The 16,107-nt window shown below is 48.7% G+C and overlaps 1 protein-coding gene across 1 annotated transcript in view; it reads right to left on the reverse strand.

Moving 5' to 3' along the window:
- The window catches only part of Slc12a8 (solute carrier family 12 member 8), a 163,053-nt gene that overhangs the window by 65,281 nt on the left and 81,665 nt on the right, over window positions 1-16,107 (reverse strand). The window contains 2 exon segments of the mRNA XM_028886362.2: window positions 5,139-5,226; window positions 7,071-7,158. Of these exon segments, the coding sequence (XP_028742195.1) occupies window positions 5,139-5,226; window positions 7,071-7,158 (176 nt within the window).

Raw genomic sequence — 16,107 nt, forward strand, 5'->3', positions numbered from 1 at the left:
GAACTGGCATGTTCTTAGGAAGTCTTGGTCCTCTTCGAACCTCTGTTTTATTAAATATTACGACCCACTTCCTGGAGTGTGTTTTACTTCTGGGAACATAATCTATCCCCAAATGCACACCTTGATCTGGTTAGACAGCGAATTCCTCGAGTGAGAGAGGAGGATAGTATGGGAGTTAGGGGCATACAGACAGTACCTTATTTTAAGCTTTGAAATAGAGAGGAGAAAGAAAAACTCAAAGTGAGGAGGGATGGAAAAGCAGTGAGCCAGAGAGGAGATAGGACCTCAAAATAAGGATGTCTCCGAGCCTTTGGGAGGGAATGCCCCCATGAGGAATGTGAAGGGGTTAACAAAACTTTAAATAGAGACTCCCTCTTATTCGAGCCATCGAAGACCACGACTGGGACTACTTTATTCCTTGAAAGGTCTATGTGGGTCTAAATAAACACCCTCGCTGTATGGGTGGGAGTGCAACATAATACTTATATCCCGCTTGCTAGTTAACAGTCAGCGACCTCGCTGGGTTAATGAGATCGCTCATATTTCGACACACTAACGCAGCGGTACACGTCCTAGCTTATGGATATACTCTACATGGTCGCTCGAGCGAGCTCGAGCACAAGTGAGAAACTCGCAAAGAACAAGATCGGTCGAGCCTCAATGAGGGTTCCGATCTTTGATTGCAGCAGCGACGACTGGCGGTCACTCGCCACAGCTAGTGTTCATCCGGAGGGGGAGCCTGCTTATACGTGGCATTCGTGCACTTTGCGACAATGGTCCTCTCACCCCTCAGCCTACTTCTTACACTACGACACACAGCCACGCAAGGCCAGCTCGCAGGCAGAGGCCCGAGCGGGATGGACACACCCATGCACCATGGAACTGATGTCCACTGCTCGACCTAACTTTGTATGTCTACACAGCGCTACACCATGAAGACAAAGTGCCTGTCGAGGCTCGAATCCTTCATGGACCCGGACATGTAGAGTTCTCCTCTGTTCTGGAGAATGAGGTTCAATATAGACTTGCTTACCTTCTGAGGAATCGACTCCACCTAGTCGTTGTGGCTTCTCAAGTGTAGGAGCATCAGTACGCAAACCACGCCAGACCCTACTGCAGGTAATGTTCTCATTGACCTACGCTGTGATGTCTTTCCTTGCGCTCATGAAAGTTACTACCACAAGCCTCATGTCCTTGGTAGTAGAGTGGTCACCACAGTAGGGACATAAGTCAGGAGCACTTTAGAGAATCAGCAGGATTGCGCCTCTTAGCCTCCTCGCAGGTGTGGCAAGGGTAGATGCCAATCAAGGGTGGATCCGAACTTGTTATTAAAATCTCGCATTGGAGCATACGAGTAACCCATATAAAGCCACTAATAATAAACCTCCATCCATGTCATATGAAAAGGATGGCAGTAATAAATAGGTGCATGTTAGGATACATGTAGAGTACAACTCTAGACTGTATTACTTTTTTTTCACGTAATTGGAGGCAGTGGGTGGTGATTTTGCCTCAACCGCCTGCTGGCATTGCTGGAGAGTGGGGTGTAAAAGACGCTAGAAGTGTTCTCGTGGAGAGCAAATGTTGCCATGAGTAGGACAACTTTGTGCACCCGCCACGTTTGGGGACTCGTACCCCAGATCCTTCAGACCAGCACACAAATGTATACATCGACAGTATGATCCTATGATCTTGCTCTTACTACAATGTTGGGTAATCGTGTGCAGGTCTCTGTCTTAGCACATGAAAGTTTATTGATTTCTTATACGCTTTCAACACTAATCTCACCATGGCCACAAAATATTATTCTATAAACAAAGCTAAGGAGCTAGGGAGGCGCTTGCCGTAGGAATCATACCCATGTCCATGGGCAGCTGAGCTTTGCTTTCATACATACCAGCCCGAGTGTAATACGATGAGGGCGCATCAACCGGCTCAGCCAGCACGGAGATATAGTCCCTTCTGCCTTCCTGTTTCTTTTTTTTTCTCGCTCTGCCCTTCGCTTAGTTCCTGCTATACTCTATGCATGCCCTCAGCCACACGGCCTATAATATAGTGGTTTGTAAATTGTAATGCGAGACAAAGAAGGTCAGAGGAAGCAGCAACTTAGATGACAGAGCACGCCACGAGACATGCTTCTACGACGCGCAGGCAGCAAGCAGCCATAGTGAGCAGGAGCACACACACCCTCAGACACACATCGCCTCAGGCCGTGGAGTACCTTAATCCATCTCCACTCTATCGCCGCGACAAGCTGCTGGTAAAGCCACGAGGAACCCGAGAACGGGCTCACCCAGACCGACGACATAACATAAAGGCAGAACAGCAGCGCTCGTTATCATGGTCAAGAGTGGGCGCGTTGGTGGAGAGACTTGTCAGGGGTGCACGAGCTTGTTTCCTGCGAGTATTGGGGTCAGTTACAGTCTGCTGTCAGAATGGAGCACTGTTCCGGATACACGCTATTTGAGACCAGGCTTGGCCTTGAACCTCACAGAGGTTACGCCTGCCAAGTGTTTCGCGCTATTGAAGAGCATATGGCCAGGCCTGTGAAGGCCATTTGCAAACGCTGATGCCCAACAGAAGGATATCATCATGTCTCGTCCAGTGAGTCGTGAGTATCGAGGTAGCGTCCCAATAGTGGAGATGGGTTGATCGAGACGTACACTTCACCGTGAGTGTGTCCTGGGTAGGTCTTTGTTCTTGGGTTGAGTTTCGTGATCGCTTTCGTAACTGTATCTGTTAGCCACTGTATATTGGTTGCAGGATGGTGATCATAAACCCGCCAAATCCTTCGACTTTTAACACTTCTCGTTTTTTTATGATTTTGAAGGATCCATAGCTTATTGGTTTTTCCATCGGCAAATGCAAGCATAGATCCATCTCCATCAGCACACTAGGCACTCTTTGTTGGCTGACTTGCAGTTTATCACTGTGAACATGTTCCAAAGAAATCACCATAAAGAGATATAATGAGGTGGTTGAGGTTGCAGGTTTTATTATTATTGATTATATTAATTATTATTATTATTATTATATTATAATCTATTCTCTGCAGCATTTGTCCGTTGTTCTGCGTCTCAGCTCAATGTGTATGAACACAACTTCCAACTCAGCCTTACACGCGTGGGTCTGCGTACAATACTGGCTCAGAGGTTAAGCACTAGGAGTGACTGCTCTGATAATTGACGGGAATTCCAGACGATTCTTAGAGATGTAGTATTGTCCTTCTCTCGCATAGCCACATTGGATCCGGCGCATCAAACCATTTGAGGCACAAGAGGAGTTGTTAAGTGGAAATTTTTGATGCAGAAAACTAGGCTCTTTGCAGTAGGAGAGTTGATAAGCAATTGGTCAGCCAGAACGTGTAAACGCTATGCTGAGTGATGTCACATTAGACCTCATAATAAATATAACTGAAACTTCTTTGATAACAACTACACAAATGTGCAATAGATCCTCGCCAATCCGACCCAGTGTGTACCCCAGAACAAAGGAGTGTTGGCACGGGCTAGGGGTGGTGCCGAAACCGCTATTAAAGCTTGCTCCAGCACGAGATTCTTAGGGGAACCGGTCCCGTGCGGAAGGACGCTACGCACGGCAAAGGCGCGCATCTCCTCTCTGGTGAGACTCCGATGGCTCTTCCAAGCCTGGTCTACAAAGCGATTTTCAGGACAACGGTGGCAAAAGCTCACCACCAGTAGAAACCCTGTATGCCCCTGCGAAAAAACCACAAATAACTAGGACGCAACAATAGCATTCAAACGCTCTAACCCACCAACGTCACCTCGTGCTCGCCTTGAGCCCGTCTTTTTGAGCAGGACTTCACGTGGCAGCGGAAAGCTAACACGGCAAAAATGGTAAAAGACTGAGGAGACAAGAACTCAAAGTTCTGGACTCTTGTCAGACACTCGATCACCACCACTCCCACTGTGTGAGTCTGTCTCCGCTCCCTCCTCTGTGCCCCACACCCCATCTCACTTCTGCTATGTCTTGACATGAACAGGTTGCTATTATGAGTTACGTTGCGACGAGGAGAGCAGATTGGCTTCATAACTCTTCTTGGGTGTTGTACCTCATTTAAAGATCATTACTCTCCATTTGTTTATGTAGCTCTTACTTTTTTTTTATAAAGCATTTTACATGAGTCGTGTGTGGTAATGTTTGTGTGTGTGTGTGTGTGTTTATAGTGTAATCCTATTCACTTATGCATCAATTTTCATTTTTATGAGACTATCTCTTACCCATTTCTTCGCTTCTACTGGAGCACTGCGTGGTAAATGCTAGACATTATATATCTCCCAAATTTTCTAACTCCTTCAAAGTCATGGGAAGATATGGCGAGCTGGTAACTCAAGGTCCTCACAAGCTCTTAGCAGAAAGAACCTTAACCTCTGCTGTAGACCACCTTGCTGCACCTCTCCTTACTTTAGCTTGATTGTTCTGAGCACTAGGGTTCTTTCTCCTGATGTTATCCCGCTAGGACCCTGGCTCTCTGTGAGCCCTGCACGCTTCCTCGCTAGACCAATCACTACCAAGTGAGTCACAGAGATCTTAAACCACGGTCTGGTTGGGCGTTACGCAGAACAATGGGCTCATGGGTCTTTCCTGTGGTGCCACTAGCGCCTGGCTCTCGTGCTCTAGATCTGCAAGTGGGTGCCACCACCTTTTGGGGGTGCACAGGCAGCTGTGAGAGCTGGACTAATGTCCCAGCTTCCGAGCCATTTTAACAGGCGGGTCCGGGGCCTGACCAATCGAGGGGCCTCAGGCTTGCACTACTCAAACGCCACAGCTTAGGAAGTTTGTTGTTAGTACCACAGATGCTGCAGACGACGATTGTCTTAAGCTAAACCCACAGTGGCGCCCGCTCGAAGTGTTTCTGGCTTGCATCACCCTGTCTTGATTCTGACCCTATTATCCGGTCTTCTGCATCCGTGTCCCTCTCTGGATGCTGCGATCGGAGGACATCCTAAGGATCCATGCACAGATGCTGCACATTTCCCACATGCCTGTCCCGAACCCTGATTTGGTCCTGGGCTGAAGACAGATTCCCCGGCAGAGCTACAAGGGAGGCAGCTGTGTGTTCGTGGGATAAGTAAGCCCTGCAGATTGAGCCCTTTGGGGAGCAGGGATGCACCCACCTTTTCAGCTATCAGGAAGTCAGAGCGGAGCGCCTCTCGGGTGCAGATGGCACCAAGCAGGAAGGTGAAGATGATGTACAGGAACCACCTGCAAAACCCAAGAGAGAGAGAGAGAGCTGCCACCCAGCCCAGCCCACCCCGCCAAGCCTCGGTTTTCTGTGGGAGCCTGTGTCATGAAAGAAGATCAACCGTGAAACCCCAGAGCTAGCCTGGGAAGCTGCACTTTGTACTCTTTCTCCTCTGGAACCAGGGTAGCCATGTTTTCATTCTTACATTAAAAAAGGATGTTGAGGTGGGGAAGCCCAGCTGCCATGATTTGGCCGGGGTCGACCTGCTGTGCCCCAGCCCATCCATCTCCCTCCAGCAGAAGAACTACCCTGTCATCTCTCGGGCCTCTGGTCTCTAGTCCACAGATAACAAGTACTTAGTATTTTGTCAACTGGGCACACGCTAGTGTCATCTGGGAAGAGGGAACCTCAACTGAGAAAATGTCTCTGTAAGGTTGGCTTGTGACCTGTAGGTGGGTGTGGGGGAATTTTCTCGATTAATGATGGGTGGTGGAGGGTCCAGCCCACTGAAGGCACTGCCATCCCCGGGTGGGTTGGGGAGCAAGCCAGTAAGCATCACTCCTCCATCCATCCTCTGCTTTAGTTCCTGCCCCCAGCCTGACTTCCCTCCGGGGTGGACCATAAACTGGAAGCTTGAAGTAAACCCTTTCCTCCCCAAGGTCACAGGGTTTCATCACAGCAACAGAATTCAAACTCATACACAAGGGGAGAATTAAAAGGCAGAGCCATAGCCAGGCTCAGCCACCAAGCTGCTCTGTGTGGGAGAGTAAGTCACGTGACCCCGAGGTCCGCCCATTCCCATCTGGGCAATGATCTGCTACACCAAGGCTCCTCTGACTTCCGACTCCCTCTGAGGCAGGGCGGGCTGCTCATGTGGAACCTTCCTTCTCTTCCTCCCCCACCACTCCGTTCTTACGTCCTCTTCCTTTTCTTCCCAATGTTGTTGCCTCATTTTACACACATGGCCGGGAGCCCCGTGCCTGGCTGGTAGCAATGGAGTCACTGTGGTAAGCGTTTGCGGGTGGATATTTTAATGTTTGAAAGTACTGTGGTATGTAGGCCCCGTGAGCTGCTCACATCAGGGTTCGGCCCGAGACCTTACTGTCTTCCCACCTATCCAATGAAGGCAGAGATGCACCCTTCTGCCCCTACACGGGAAATAGCGGGACACTCTCGGGGATCAAAATCAGAACCAAGGCCATGTCCCAGTCTGCGGTGCAGTGGGAACTAAAACTCCAGAAACTAACAACCCTGGAGGACCAGGAGGGGAAGAAAGAGACCCATCTCTGGGCTTCCCCTCCTCACCCTAGCACGCAGTCTCTCTCTCCATCCGTAAGGTGCACACGTGTAGACACACACACACATACTCAAACACCGACCTACATACACTCACACAGTCACACACACACACACACACACACTCACACTCTCTTACTCTCATAGAAATTCAGAAAGCTGATGAATGGGATGCAGACGTTAGTCTGTGTCTGCAACATGCTTCATCTCCATGTGCCCACCACGACCCTGGGAACTCAGTGGTTTAAAAAAACAAAAACCCTCAAATTCAAAATGAGGGTTGAGGAGAGGGCAGGGTGGTTGAGGGGGTGGGGGAAGGGAAGGATCTGCTTTGCATTCATGACCTTCCTCCTCCCAACGCATTCTGAGGCAGGAGGTGTGAAGGGGCCGTGTCTGAACCCACCAGACGTGAATTTTCCAGCCCACCGAGTGTAAAAAGGAGGATTGGAATACGAAATAGGTTGGTCCCGGCCAGGGCACTCTCCGAACAAAAGGGGCAGTCCCCGCTCTGCCTGGGGTTTTCTCTCCCATTCTCCAGCTCCGACTGCTAGCAAAGAGGGGAACTTACGAGATGCCAACCGCTGCCAGGGAGCCTAGAGGTATGCTGGCAGCAGGCTCCCTCAGGTCTCCTCCCATGTTGAAGCCAGCCATGACTCCTGAAAGACACCCAGACAAGGGATGGATGGAGCGAGGCAGGGTACCCGTGAATCAAACAGCTCTCCCCAGGGTGGTCCCTTCCTCTCCTCTGGGCCCTTAACTGGAAGCTGCCATCTGCAGGAGGTGCAAGCAGGCCGCTTCCCCGTCTCCCCTGGCAACTGGGGAGGCATCTGCAGGGCGATGAAAGGGACCTTTGTGGATGGTGTTATGCTCAGGCAGAAGAAATCCCTCCCAGCCATGAAAGCACCTTATCACTCCCGGGAAAGTACCAAGGGCGAGGGAGGTGTGCTCAAAGCCACACAAAGGTCCTGATGCCCCATGCTGAGCTCCACCTGCTGAGCTTGGACAATGCCCAAAGTGGCTCAGTAGGAGCAAAAGGACCTGTAGATTGCTTCTGCTGCCAACTATGTCGCTGCGGGTTCAAGTACCCCCAGGGTCAGGTATCATCCAGCAACCAGGACCAAGTGCCACGTTCAGAGCTCCTGACCTACCAAAGGGCTCCAAATGACAAAACCTGAGGGATCGCTGTGTCTCTCTCCTTTATCTTATTACCTCCAGTCCCCAATGAAGCACTTGATAGGCAGGGACAGGAGGATCTCTGTGAGTTCAAGGCCAGCCTAGTCTATCTGGCAGGCTCCAGAACAGCCAGAGCTACATAGTGAAAACCTGTCTCAAAAAACTAATCCCCTCCCCGGACACACACCACACACACACACACACACACACACACACACACACAAAAAAAAAAAAAAAAAAAAAAAAAAAAAAACAATGAAAATCAACGCATCCATCGTGGTGAGGGGCCAATAGCACAGCTGGGGAGAGGCTATTTCCCTCTCTAGACCCACTCAACAGAACAAAGTCTCCTGGAGTGGACTGAGGGTCCAGCCCGTGAGTGCTCGCTCTGTCAACTCAATGAGAAGGGAAATGTGGCCGTGAAACTCTGACACACAGCAGGTGGAGATGGCAGCATGTGGGGCGTGGCCCTGAAGGAGGCTTCCGTGGACTCGGGGATGACACGGGTCCGATACCATCGTCGTAGACTGACCCTCAGCCTTCACGCCGTTTTCCTTCTTGTTTAATCCCTACCACAGCCACACCAGAGAAAGGGAATCGTTCCCTTGTTTGGTGGAAAAGCTCTAGAGAAGGTGACAGAAACAGCCTGAAGTCTCACATTTGGTAACTGGCAAAGCGAGGCTTCAGCCCTGGTCTGTCTGACTCTGTCAGTCACACTTCTCATTTCTCATGCCTCTGCCGCGATGCCTCAGAGAACCCGGGAGAAGCAGAGTCGAGTGAGAGTTTGGGGCCAGAAAGCTACAGTGGCCTATTTCCAAAGAACCCCGAATGCTGGACCGAGACTTGGGTCTGCACACATTTTGTCCCATGTTTCCACCACTAAGAGTTTACCCAAATAGCCAAAGGTACTGTGCTGAGTAGTCCATATTGTCAACTTGGAACAACCTAAAGTCACCCGGGAAGAAGGAACCTCAACTGAAGAATTGTCTCAATCAGACTGGCCTGTGGCCACGTCTGTGAGGAGTTATCCTGATTGATGACTGATGTGGGAGGGCCCAGCCCACCGTGGGGAAGCACCATCCCTATGCAGGTGGGCCTGGGTTATGTGCCAACGCTAGCGAGCGAGGCAGTAAGCAGCATTCCTCCAGGTTCCTTCCTTGAGTCCCCTCAGTGACGGACTGTTATTAGGAAGATAACCCAAAGGTACTGGTTAGTTTTCGGTGAACTTGACACAAGCTAGACTCTTCTGAGAGGAGGAACCACAAATAAGAAAATGCCTCCATAAGATCAGGCTGTTAATCAGTGATTGATGTGGGAGGAGGACCCAGCCCATGGTGGGTGGTGCCATCCCTAGGCTGCTGGTCCTGGGCTCTGTACGAGAGCAGGCTGAGCAAGCCATGAGGAGCAAGCCAGTAAGCAGCACCCCTCCATGGCCTCTGCGTCAGCTCCTGCCTCCAGGTTCCTGTCCTGCTTGGAGTTCCTGTCCGGACTTCCTGCAGTGATGAACAGCAATGCTGAAGTGTAAGCCAAATAAACCCTTTCCTCCCCAACTTGCTTTTTGGTCAAGGTGTTTCCTCGCAGCAATAGAAACCCTAACTAAGACACCAAATAAACCCTTTCTCTTCCAAATTTCTTTTGGTCAGAATGTTTTATCACAGCCACAGAAAAGCAAACCAGAACAAGTATGGATAAAGGTATAGCACAACAGGTTTATAAATACTTGTTTAAGCGGTGAAAGTTACAAACTGCCTCATGTCTAAAACATGATTGGCTAAGTGATTGATGATGATATGCCTTTCAATAAATGTCAGCACTCAGATACAGCGTGGGACGGGCCGTGACACAGAACGGCGAGCAGGTAAAGCTATTGGTTAAAGAGCTTCGGCAGAAACAGAACATGGCACATTCCCCTTGTTATCTGAGAGAGAGACAGAGACAGACAGAGAGACAGAAACAGAGAAGGGCGGGGAAGAGGCTCAGTCCACAAAGTGCTTGCCACACGAAGAATAGGACCTGAGTTTGAGGCCCCAGCACCCCACATAACAGGGAATGGTAGCACACACCTGCGATCCCAGCCCTGGGGAGGTCAAGACAGCACCCCTGAGACTTGTGACCAGCCAGTCTAGCTGAATGAGCAAGCTCCAGGTTCAGTGGGGAAACCTTGTCTCAGAAAACAGAATGGAGAATGACCAAGGGAGACCTCTGGCCTACACCCCTTCACACACACACACACACACACACACACACACACACACACACACACACACGAGGACCTAGAACATGTTGAAAAATCAACATCCTATTTTCTGCATGATGGAAGAATATCTTTTTTTGTTCTATTTGTTTCTATTTCCCCAGGGACTATTTTTATCTTTTGTTGGTTTGTTTCATTCAGCCAGGGTCTCCTGCCCAGGCTGACCTTGAACTCTATGGAGCAGAGGATAACCTTGAACTACTGATCTTCCTGAATCTACCTTCCAAGTTCCTGGATGACAGGCTTGTGACACTATGCCCAGAGTATACAGTGCTGACGCACCAACCTGGGCCCCGTGCAGATGAGGCACACCCTCTCAACTGAGCTACAGCTAAGCTCAAGACGATTTTCCAATATGGGGAAAATAAGGTTGGAAATGACCCGGCAGGTCATTCACATTTTCTTTCTATTCATTCCCCTTCTCTTTAAAGGAACTATTAAGAGGGTGTTGGTGGGGCTCATAGGTGCCTGTGTACAAAGAGAATGCATCTACTCTAAGAAGACAAAACCTCCCTGTTTGGGACCCAGAGATAATAAAATAACAACAGCCTGAAAGGGATGGAAAAGGCAGCTTTGGAAGGCTCCTAGGGAGTCTCAGCATATGGCCTGAGGACAGCCAGGCTGCCAGTGTGGATGCTGCGCCTCAGAGGAAGCCCTGCCCATGAATCAGCAGGCACACAAACGTGTTGCCCGCCTTACCCTCCCATCCAGCAGGCAAACAGTACTGAACCACGACAACACAAGAGCCCCCACAACAACCAGGGCTCACCAGAGGTGGGTGGAGAGCCACAACCAACCAACAAAACCCTGGGTACACACGGCGCAACGGAAGAAACCCATAAATCACGGCTGAGAGAATTTTGGAGAAGAACTGCTAATTAGCAGCTCTGGATACATCCAAGAGGGATATTCTTCCAGCAAAATAAAATGCTGAGGGAAAAGATTGCAACAAGGAAGAATAATTAGATGTTAAAAATGTGATCATTACAGTTAAAAAATGCCCTAGATCTGGGCTGGTGAGATGATTCTGCGGGTTAGGGCTTTTGCCGCCAAGGTTGACTACCAGAGTTTGATCCCTGAGACCTACATGGAGATATATACAATTAATTAATTAGCTAGTTAATTAAATGTAATAAATTTTAAATGCCATAGATCTGAAAAATAAAATTAAGCATATGCCCAAGCATGTATACTCTGGGTGTAGTGGCACAAGCCTGTCATCCAGGAACTTAGAAGATAGATTCGGGAAGATCAGTAGTTCAAGGTTATCCTCTGCTCTGTAGAGTTCAAGGTCAGCCTGAGCAGAAGACCCTGGCTGAAACAAACCAACAAAGGATAAAATAGATAGAAATAGAAAAGGGTAGGAAAGCTCACTGAATCAGAGAGAACTCTTGAGAGTATAGTAGCCAGAGAATAGAGAAATAACAGAAACAGAGAATAGAGGAGATAAAAGAAAGTTCCAGGTAAAGATACGGAAGTTTCCCCAAACTGAAGAAGACCCATGTCTTCATTCCCACAACTTCCCAGCACTTACATACATCATCGTGCTATTTCCAGAGAAATCCAAGTGCTGCCAAGGATTTAAAAAAAACCTGGACATTAACATGAGAACTAAAAGCCGACCAGCACCAGGCTTCCCATCAACACTGAACCCTAAAAACACTCATTTTGAAATCAGCAGGGAAGACTGTCTTTAAACTAGAGTTTCGGCCAGCTTATCAATTAAGGGGAAGTCATGTTATGCCAACAAGATCTCAGACACCTTAACTTCCCATATCATGTCCGAGAAAGCTGCTAAAGTATGTACTCGAGCAAAATGAAAATGTCAGTCACAGAGGAAAAACAAAACAGTGGTGATAACCCGGGATCAACATGAAGCCCCCGGATAACAGGTGGACAACAGACAGAGAGAGAGGCGGAGACGGAAGCAGAAGGACAGACGGAGGTCCTGGGTAGGAAACGGACGAAGCAACAGGAACAGTACACGGACACACACAATGACTTGTGGACTCCTTGTTCCGCAACAAGAAAAGAAAAATGTTAATTGAAAATTTAGGGAAAGTTTAAAAACAACCACAACAAGTCAAGGTCTAAATGTGAAGAAAACCAGGATGTGATATGATCTTAACTAACTGGAGGTAAGAAAGTTAATTCAGCCTTCTAATTAAGAATATTCCCTGCACGGCACAAGGACCAGTTTGGAATTGCAGGGATACCGAATTCCAGCCACTAATTCGTTCTTCAGCAAACAGCTACTGTAGAGTCACAGGCATCTTTGAAACTGAAGACAGAGAGAACGCTGTAATCACAGAGCAGATGAATATCACACACCTCGGCCATGTCAAAGTCAGACTACAGCTCACTGACGTTAAGAGAGGGAGGCCAGATGGCTCAGTGGTTAAATGCGCTTGCTTCACACCATAACCACCCCAGTCTGACCTCCAAAACCCATGGAAAGGTGGAAGGTGAGAACTGATTCCACAGAGTTGCCCCCTGCCCTCCCAAGCATGCTATGGCACACGCACCCCCACACACATACATTAATACTGAATAAAAATAAAACTTATAAATAGAGAGGAACCACTAAAACACCACTGTCGTGTAAGTCTCACTCAGAGTCAGTGGCTATAATTTCCTCAGCTTCCAAGAGTCCACTGAGAAAAATGTGAAAAGCAATTCCAGTGTGCATTTGGGGTTAGCTGTGAAGGCAGAGAAGGGAAAGGCTAGGAAAATACTAATATAGCTGCTGAAATCGATCAGGAAACTGTATTTCTAAATGTTGACTAGAGAAGAACAAACAGCAGGCTGAGGAGATGATGGCTCAGAGATTCCGAGCACTGACTGCTCTCCCAAAGGACCTGGGTTCAATTCCCAGAACCCGCATTGGTGGCTCACACCCATCAGTAACTCCAGCCCCAGACGCCCTCTTCTGGCGTCCAAGGGCATGCCTATGGTGTGCAGATAAACACGCAGGTGAAACACTCGTACACATAAAATAAGACAGACAAGATATTTTCTGTAATGTTGAGCAGTCTTTTTCATAATTCCAATGACTGTTCATTCATAACCATAACAAAGAAAAATGTTTAGCGGGGGCGGGGCAGGATGGGGGGCGGATACTGTGTTTATTCACTGAAAGTTTAATTATTCATGAGGTTTGGTCCACTCGCCAAGTATAATCAACTTACTATAGATTTCCTGACATTGCCCAGAACCTCAAATACAAAAGGATCATACAGATTCCCTTAAAATAAGGATAGTAATTAAAGTATTCCTCATAAATATTTTACACATAATATATATAAAATGACAAAATAAGAAACCAAAAAACAACCCAGAGAATCTCAGCTCCCTAACCAAAGGAAGGAATAAAGGGATGTAAACTAAACTTGATAAAAATAACAGGGATGTAAGCATTTAAAGTTATCAAAGTAATCAACAAATAATTTTAAAACTTTATCAAAATTGGGGAGGTGGACAGGGGTGGCCTAGGTAACATAAATTCATATTTCCTAGCATGAAGTTAGTGTCTAAAGGTACCGGTGCAATGATAGGGTTTGTGACCTGTGAACGCACCCAGGGTTGCCTCTGTGGTGTCTGGAGTAGTGAGAGTTGGGACAGCTTGGCTTTTATAAGCACCAGTGGGCTGTTTATGTGCAAACACACAGGCATATATATCTACGCATATGCATAATTCAACCCTATGCAGGTGTTATTGCCTCCTGGGGCCCAGGCCTGTGGTGGAGGCTCAGCTGGAGAGCTGAGGCCCTGCTGCTTGCTGCCAGATCAATCTGATGTCAGGGGTGTTGGGGCCCACTGGGTTCCTATGGCTGTACCCAGCAGGACTGCTTAAGAGGTTGATTGGACCACGGCCTGAGTATCAGGTGCCTGTAAAGGTCTATACGTAGGTAACTAGCAAGGGGGAGGTCTTTTGCTCCACCCCTTGGCATTGTTATAAACAGACCTTTGGAATAAAGTTCTGGGCTGGTGGATAAGGATCTAGGCCCACCTGAGTCCATCCTGGTGTTTTCTCTGTTTCTCTCCCCTCTATTTCTAACTAAGTCTCGTATCCCTCATTCCTCAAGAGTCCCTGGGGTAAATAATGGTGGGGGCTGGTCCGCCACACAAGGGCTGTATTTCCCAAGCTCCAGCTCCACCCCTAAAACCACCCCTTTCATGGTCTTCCTAAAACCACCCCTTTGGCAAGATCCCCACCCATCACCAGCTGACTGGTTGCTGTGCCTCACTGGTCACCATGTTGCCTCCTTCCTCTGCATGGACTCCATTCTGCCCCCAAGTCCCCACATGGCTGGTCACTCCCTCAGCTCTGGGAGACGGCACACTGTCCTATCCCTGCCCGCTCTGTATTCCTGTGGCTTGTCATGTCGCTGTCACACCTTCCTTCAGGTCACTGAGGACCCATGAGAACCCCAAACGAGGGACTGATTCATGCTCACTCTCTTTTAGCTCCAGACAGGTTCTGTATCAGTAGCAAATGCCGATTGGTCCTTGGGGAAAGAGCTCAGTGGGAAGAGGAAGGTGATGTCACCAGACAAGAATGAGACAGACCCAGAAGATGGTGTCCCAGAAGGGAAGCATGGGTTGATGCTTGCTGGCCCAAGCACGACTCTTTCTGCAGGTAAAGTGAACTCGTCAATCTTCCATCTCCTCCAAGCTGGAAGGATGCTGCTGGGACAGACAATATTGCACAGGGCCTTGCAAATGCCAAGGCTCAAAGCAAGGTCTGCTGGCTTCTGCACAGGGATAGCCCTAGACATCATGGGTCCTCTCCTGCCGAGTCCTCTCTTCCTGCTTGAGAATAATGGGGTTCATGTTTACCATCTGGGTGAACGACAGTAGACCTCAAGCAAAGATCTAGGTTACATGGAGCCTAAACGTACAGCTGTAGATATGTAAGACTATGAATATGAAATTAGGGTGGGGCCTTAGCAGGAATGTGGGCAAATGAGGGACCTTGAAACCACGGGTCATCGACTTCATGGCAGGTGCCACAGAATTCCTCCAAAGGTTCACATGTTGGAAACTGAAGTGAAAAGTTCATGTGAGCTGAGCAGGGCGGTGCCCATCTGTAATCTCAGCGTTTGGAGGACAGAGGCAGGAAGATCCGCTGCACAGCAAGTTCCGGGCTAACCTGGGCTATCTGGGGGGGGCAGGGGGAGGAGCTTGTGTTAATGGCATTTGGAGATGGAACTTGAGAAGTAATTAGGGTAAGACGTCATAAGAAGGGGACCACATGGTGACATTAGAAGGCTTTATAAGAAGAAAAGACCAGAGCCGGGCGGTGGTGGCGCACGCCTTTAATCCCAGCACTCGGGAGGCAGAGCCAGGCGGATCTCTGTGAGTTCGAGGCCAGCCTGGGCTACCAAGTGAGTTCCAGGAAAAGGCGCAAAGCTACACAGAGAAACCCTGTCTCAAAAAACCAAAAAAAAAAAAAAAAAACCAAAGAAGAAAAGACCAGCAGTGTGGCCCAGTGGTAAAGCACTTACTTAGCATGGATGAAGCCCTGGGCTCCACTCTGCACCTAGCCCAGCCGCCTAGCCCAGCCCAGTGGCACAGGCCTGTAATTCCAACCTAGGAAGGTGGAGGAGGACTACAGCAGGGTGGGGGGGTAGAGAAAAGCTGAGCTAGCCTGCTGTGCTATGTTTCGCCATGGGACCCCCTCCAGCATGTTCTCACACGGTCACAAGGCGTTTACCAGAGGCTGATCGGATGTGATGAACTTCCCAGCCTCCAGAATCACAATAAACTTCTACTCTATAAATTACCCAGTCTCAGGTATTTTGTGATAGCAATAAGAAAAGGACTAAGGTAACACACACCTGTTTCCCATAGAACTGAGGGGCTTAAATGAAAGGCTGTCCATCCAGAGCTCAGCACTGTATGTCACATACTAGGCTATGACGATGACAATTATAGATACTTACAATAGTTTTGATAAAATCATAACGTCCATAAAATTATTAACCAGGTGTATAGTCATTGCAGAGCTTGCTCTTTCCCTGCCCACAGTCCATCAGAATGAAGCGGCATCTGCCCCATCCTTTCTTGGCCCTCTCTGGTCCCTAAACCTGGAGTCTCCCCTCCAGCCCGGCAGGTGCTTGTCCTCATTCATGACAGACAACACGCAACGGGGGTGGGGGAATAGTTGGGGGGATGA

The sequence above is a fragment of the Peromyscus leucopus genome, chromosome 12 (genome assembly GCF_004664715.2).
Source record: "Peromyscus leucopus breed LL Stock chromosome 12, UCI_PerLeu_2.1, whole genome shotgun sequence".
NCBI lineage: Eukaryota > Metazoa > Chordata > Mammalia > Rodentia > Cricetidae > Peromyscus > Peromyscus leucopus.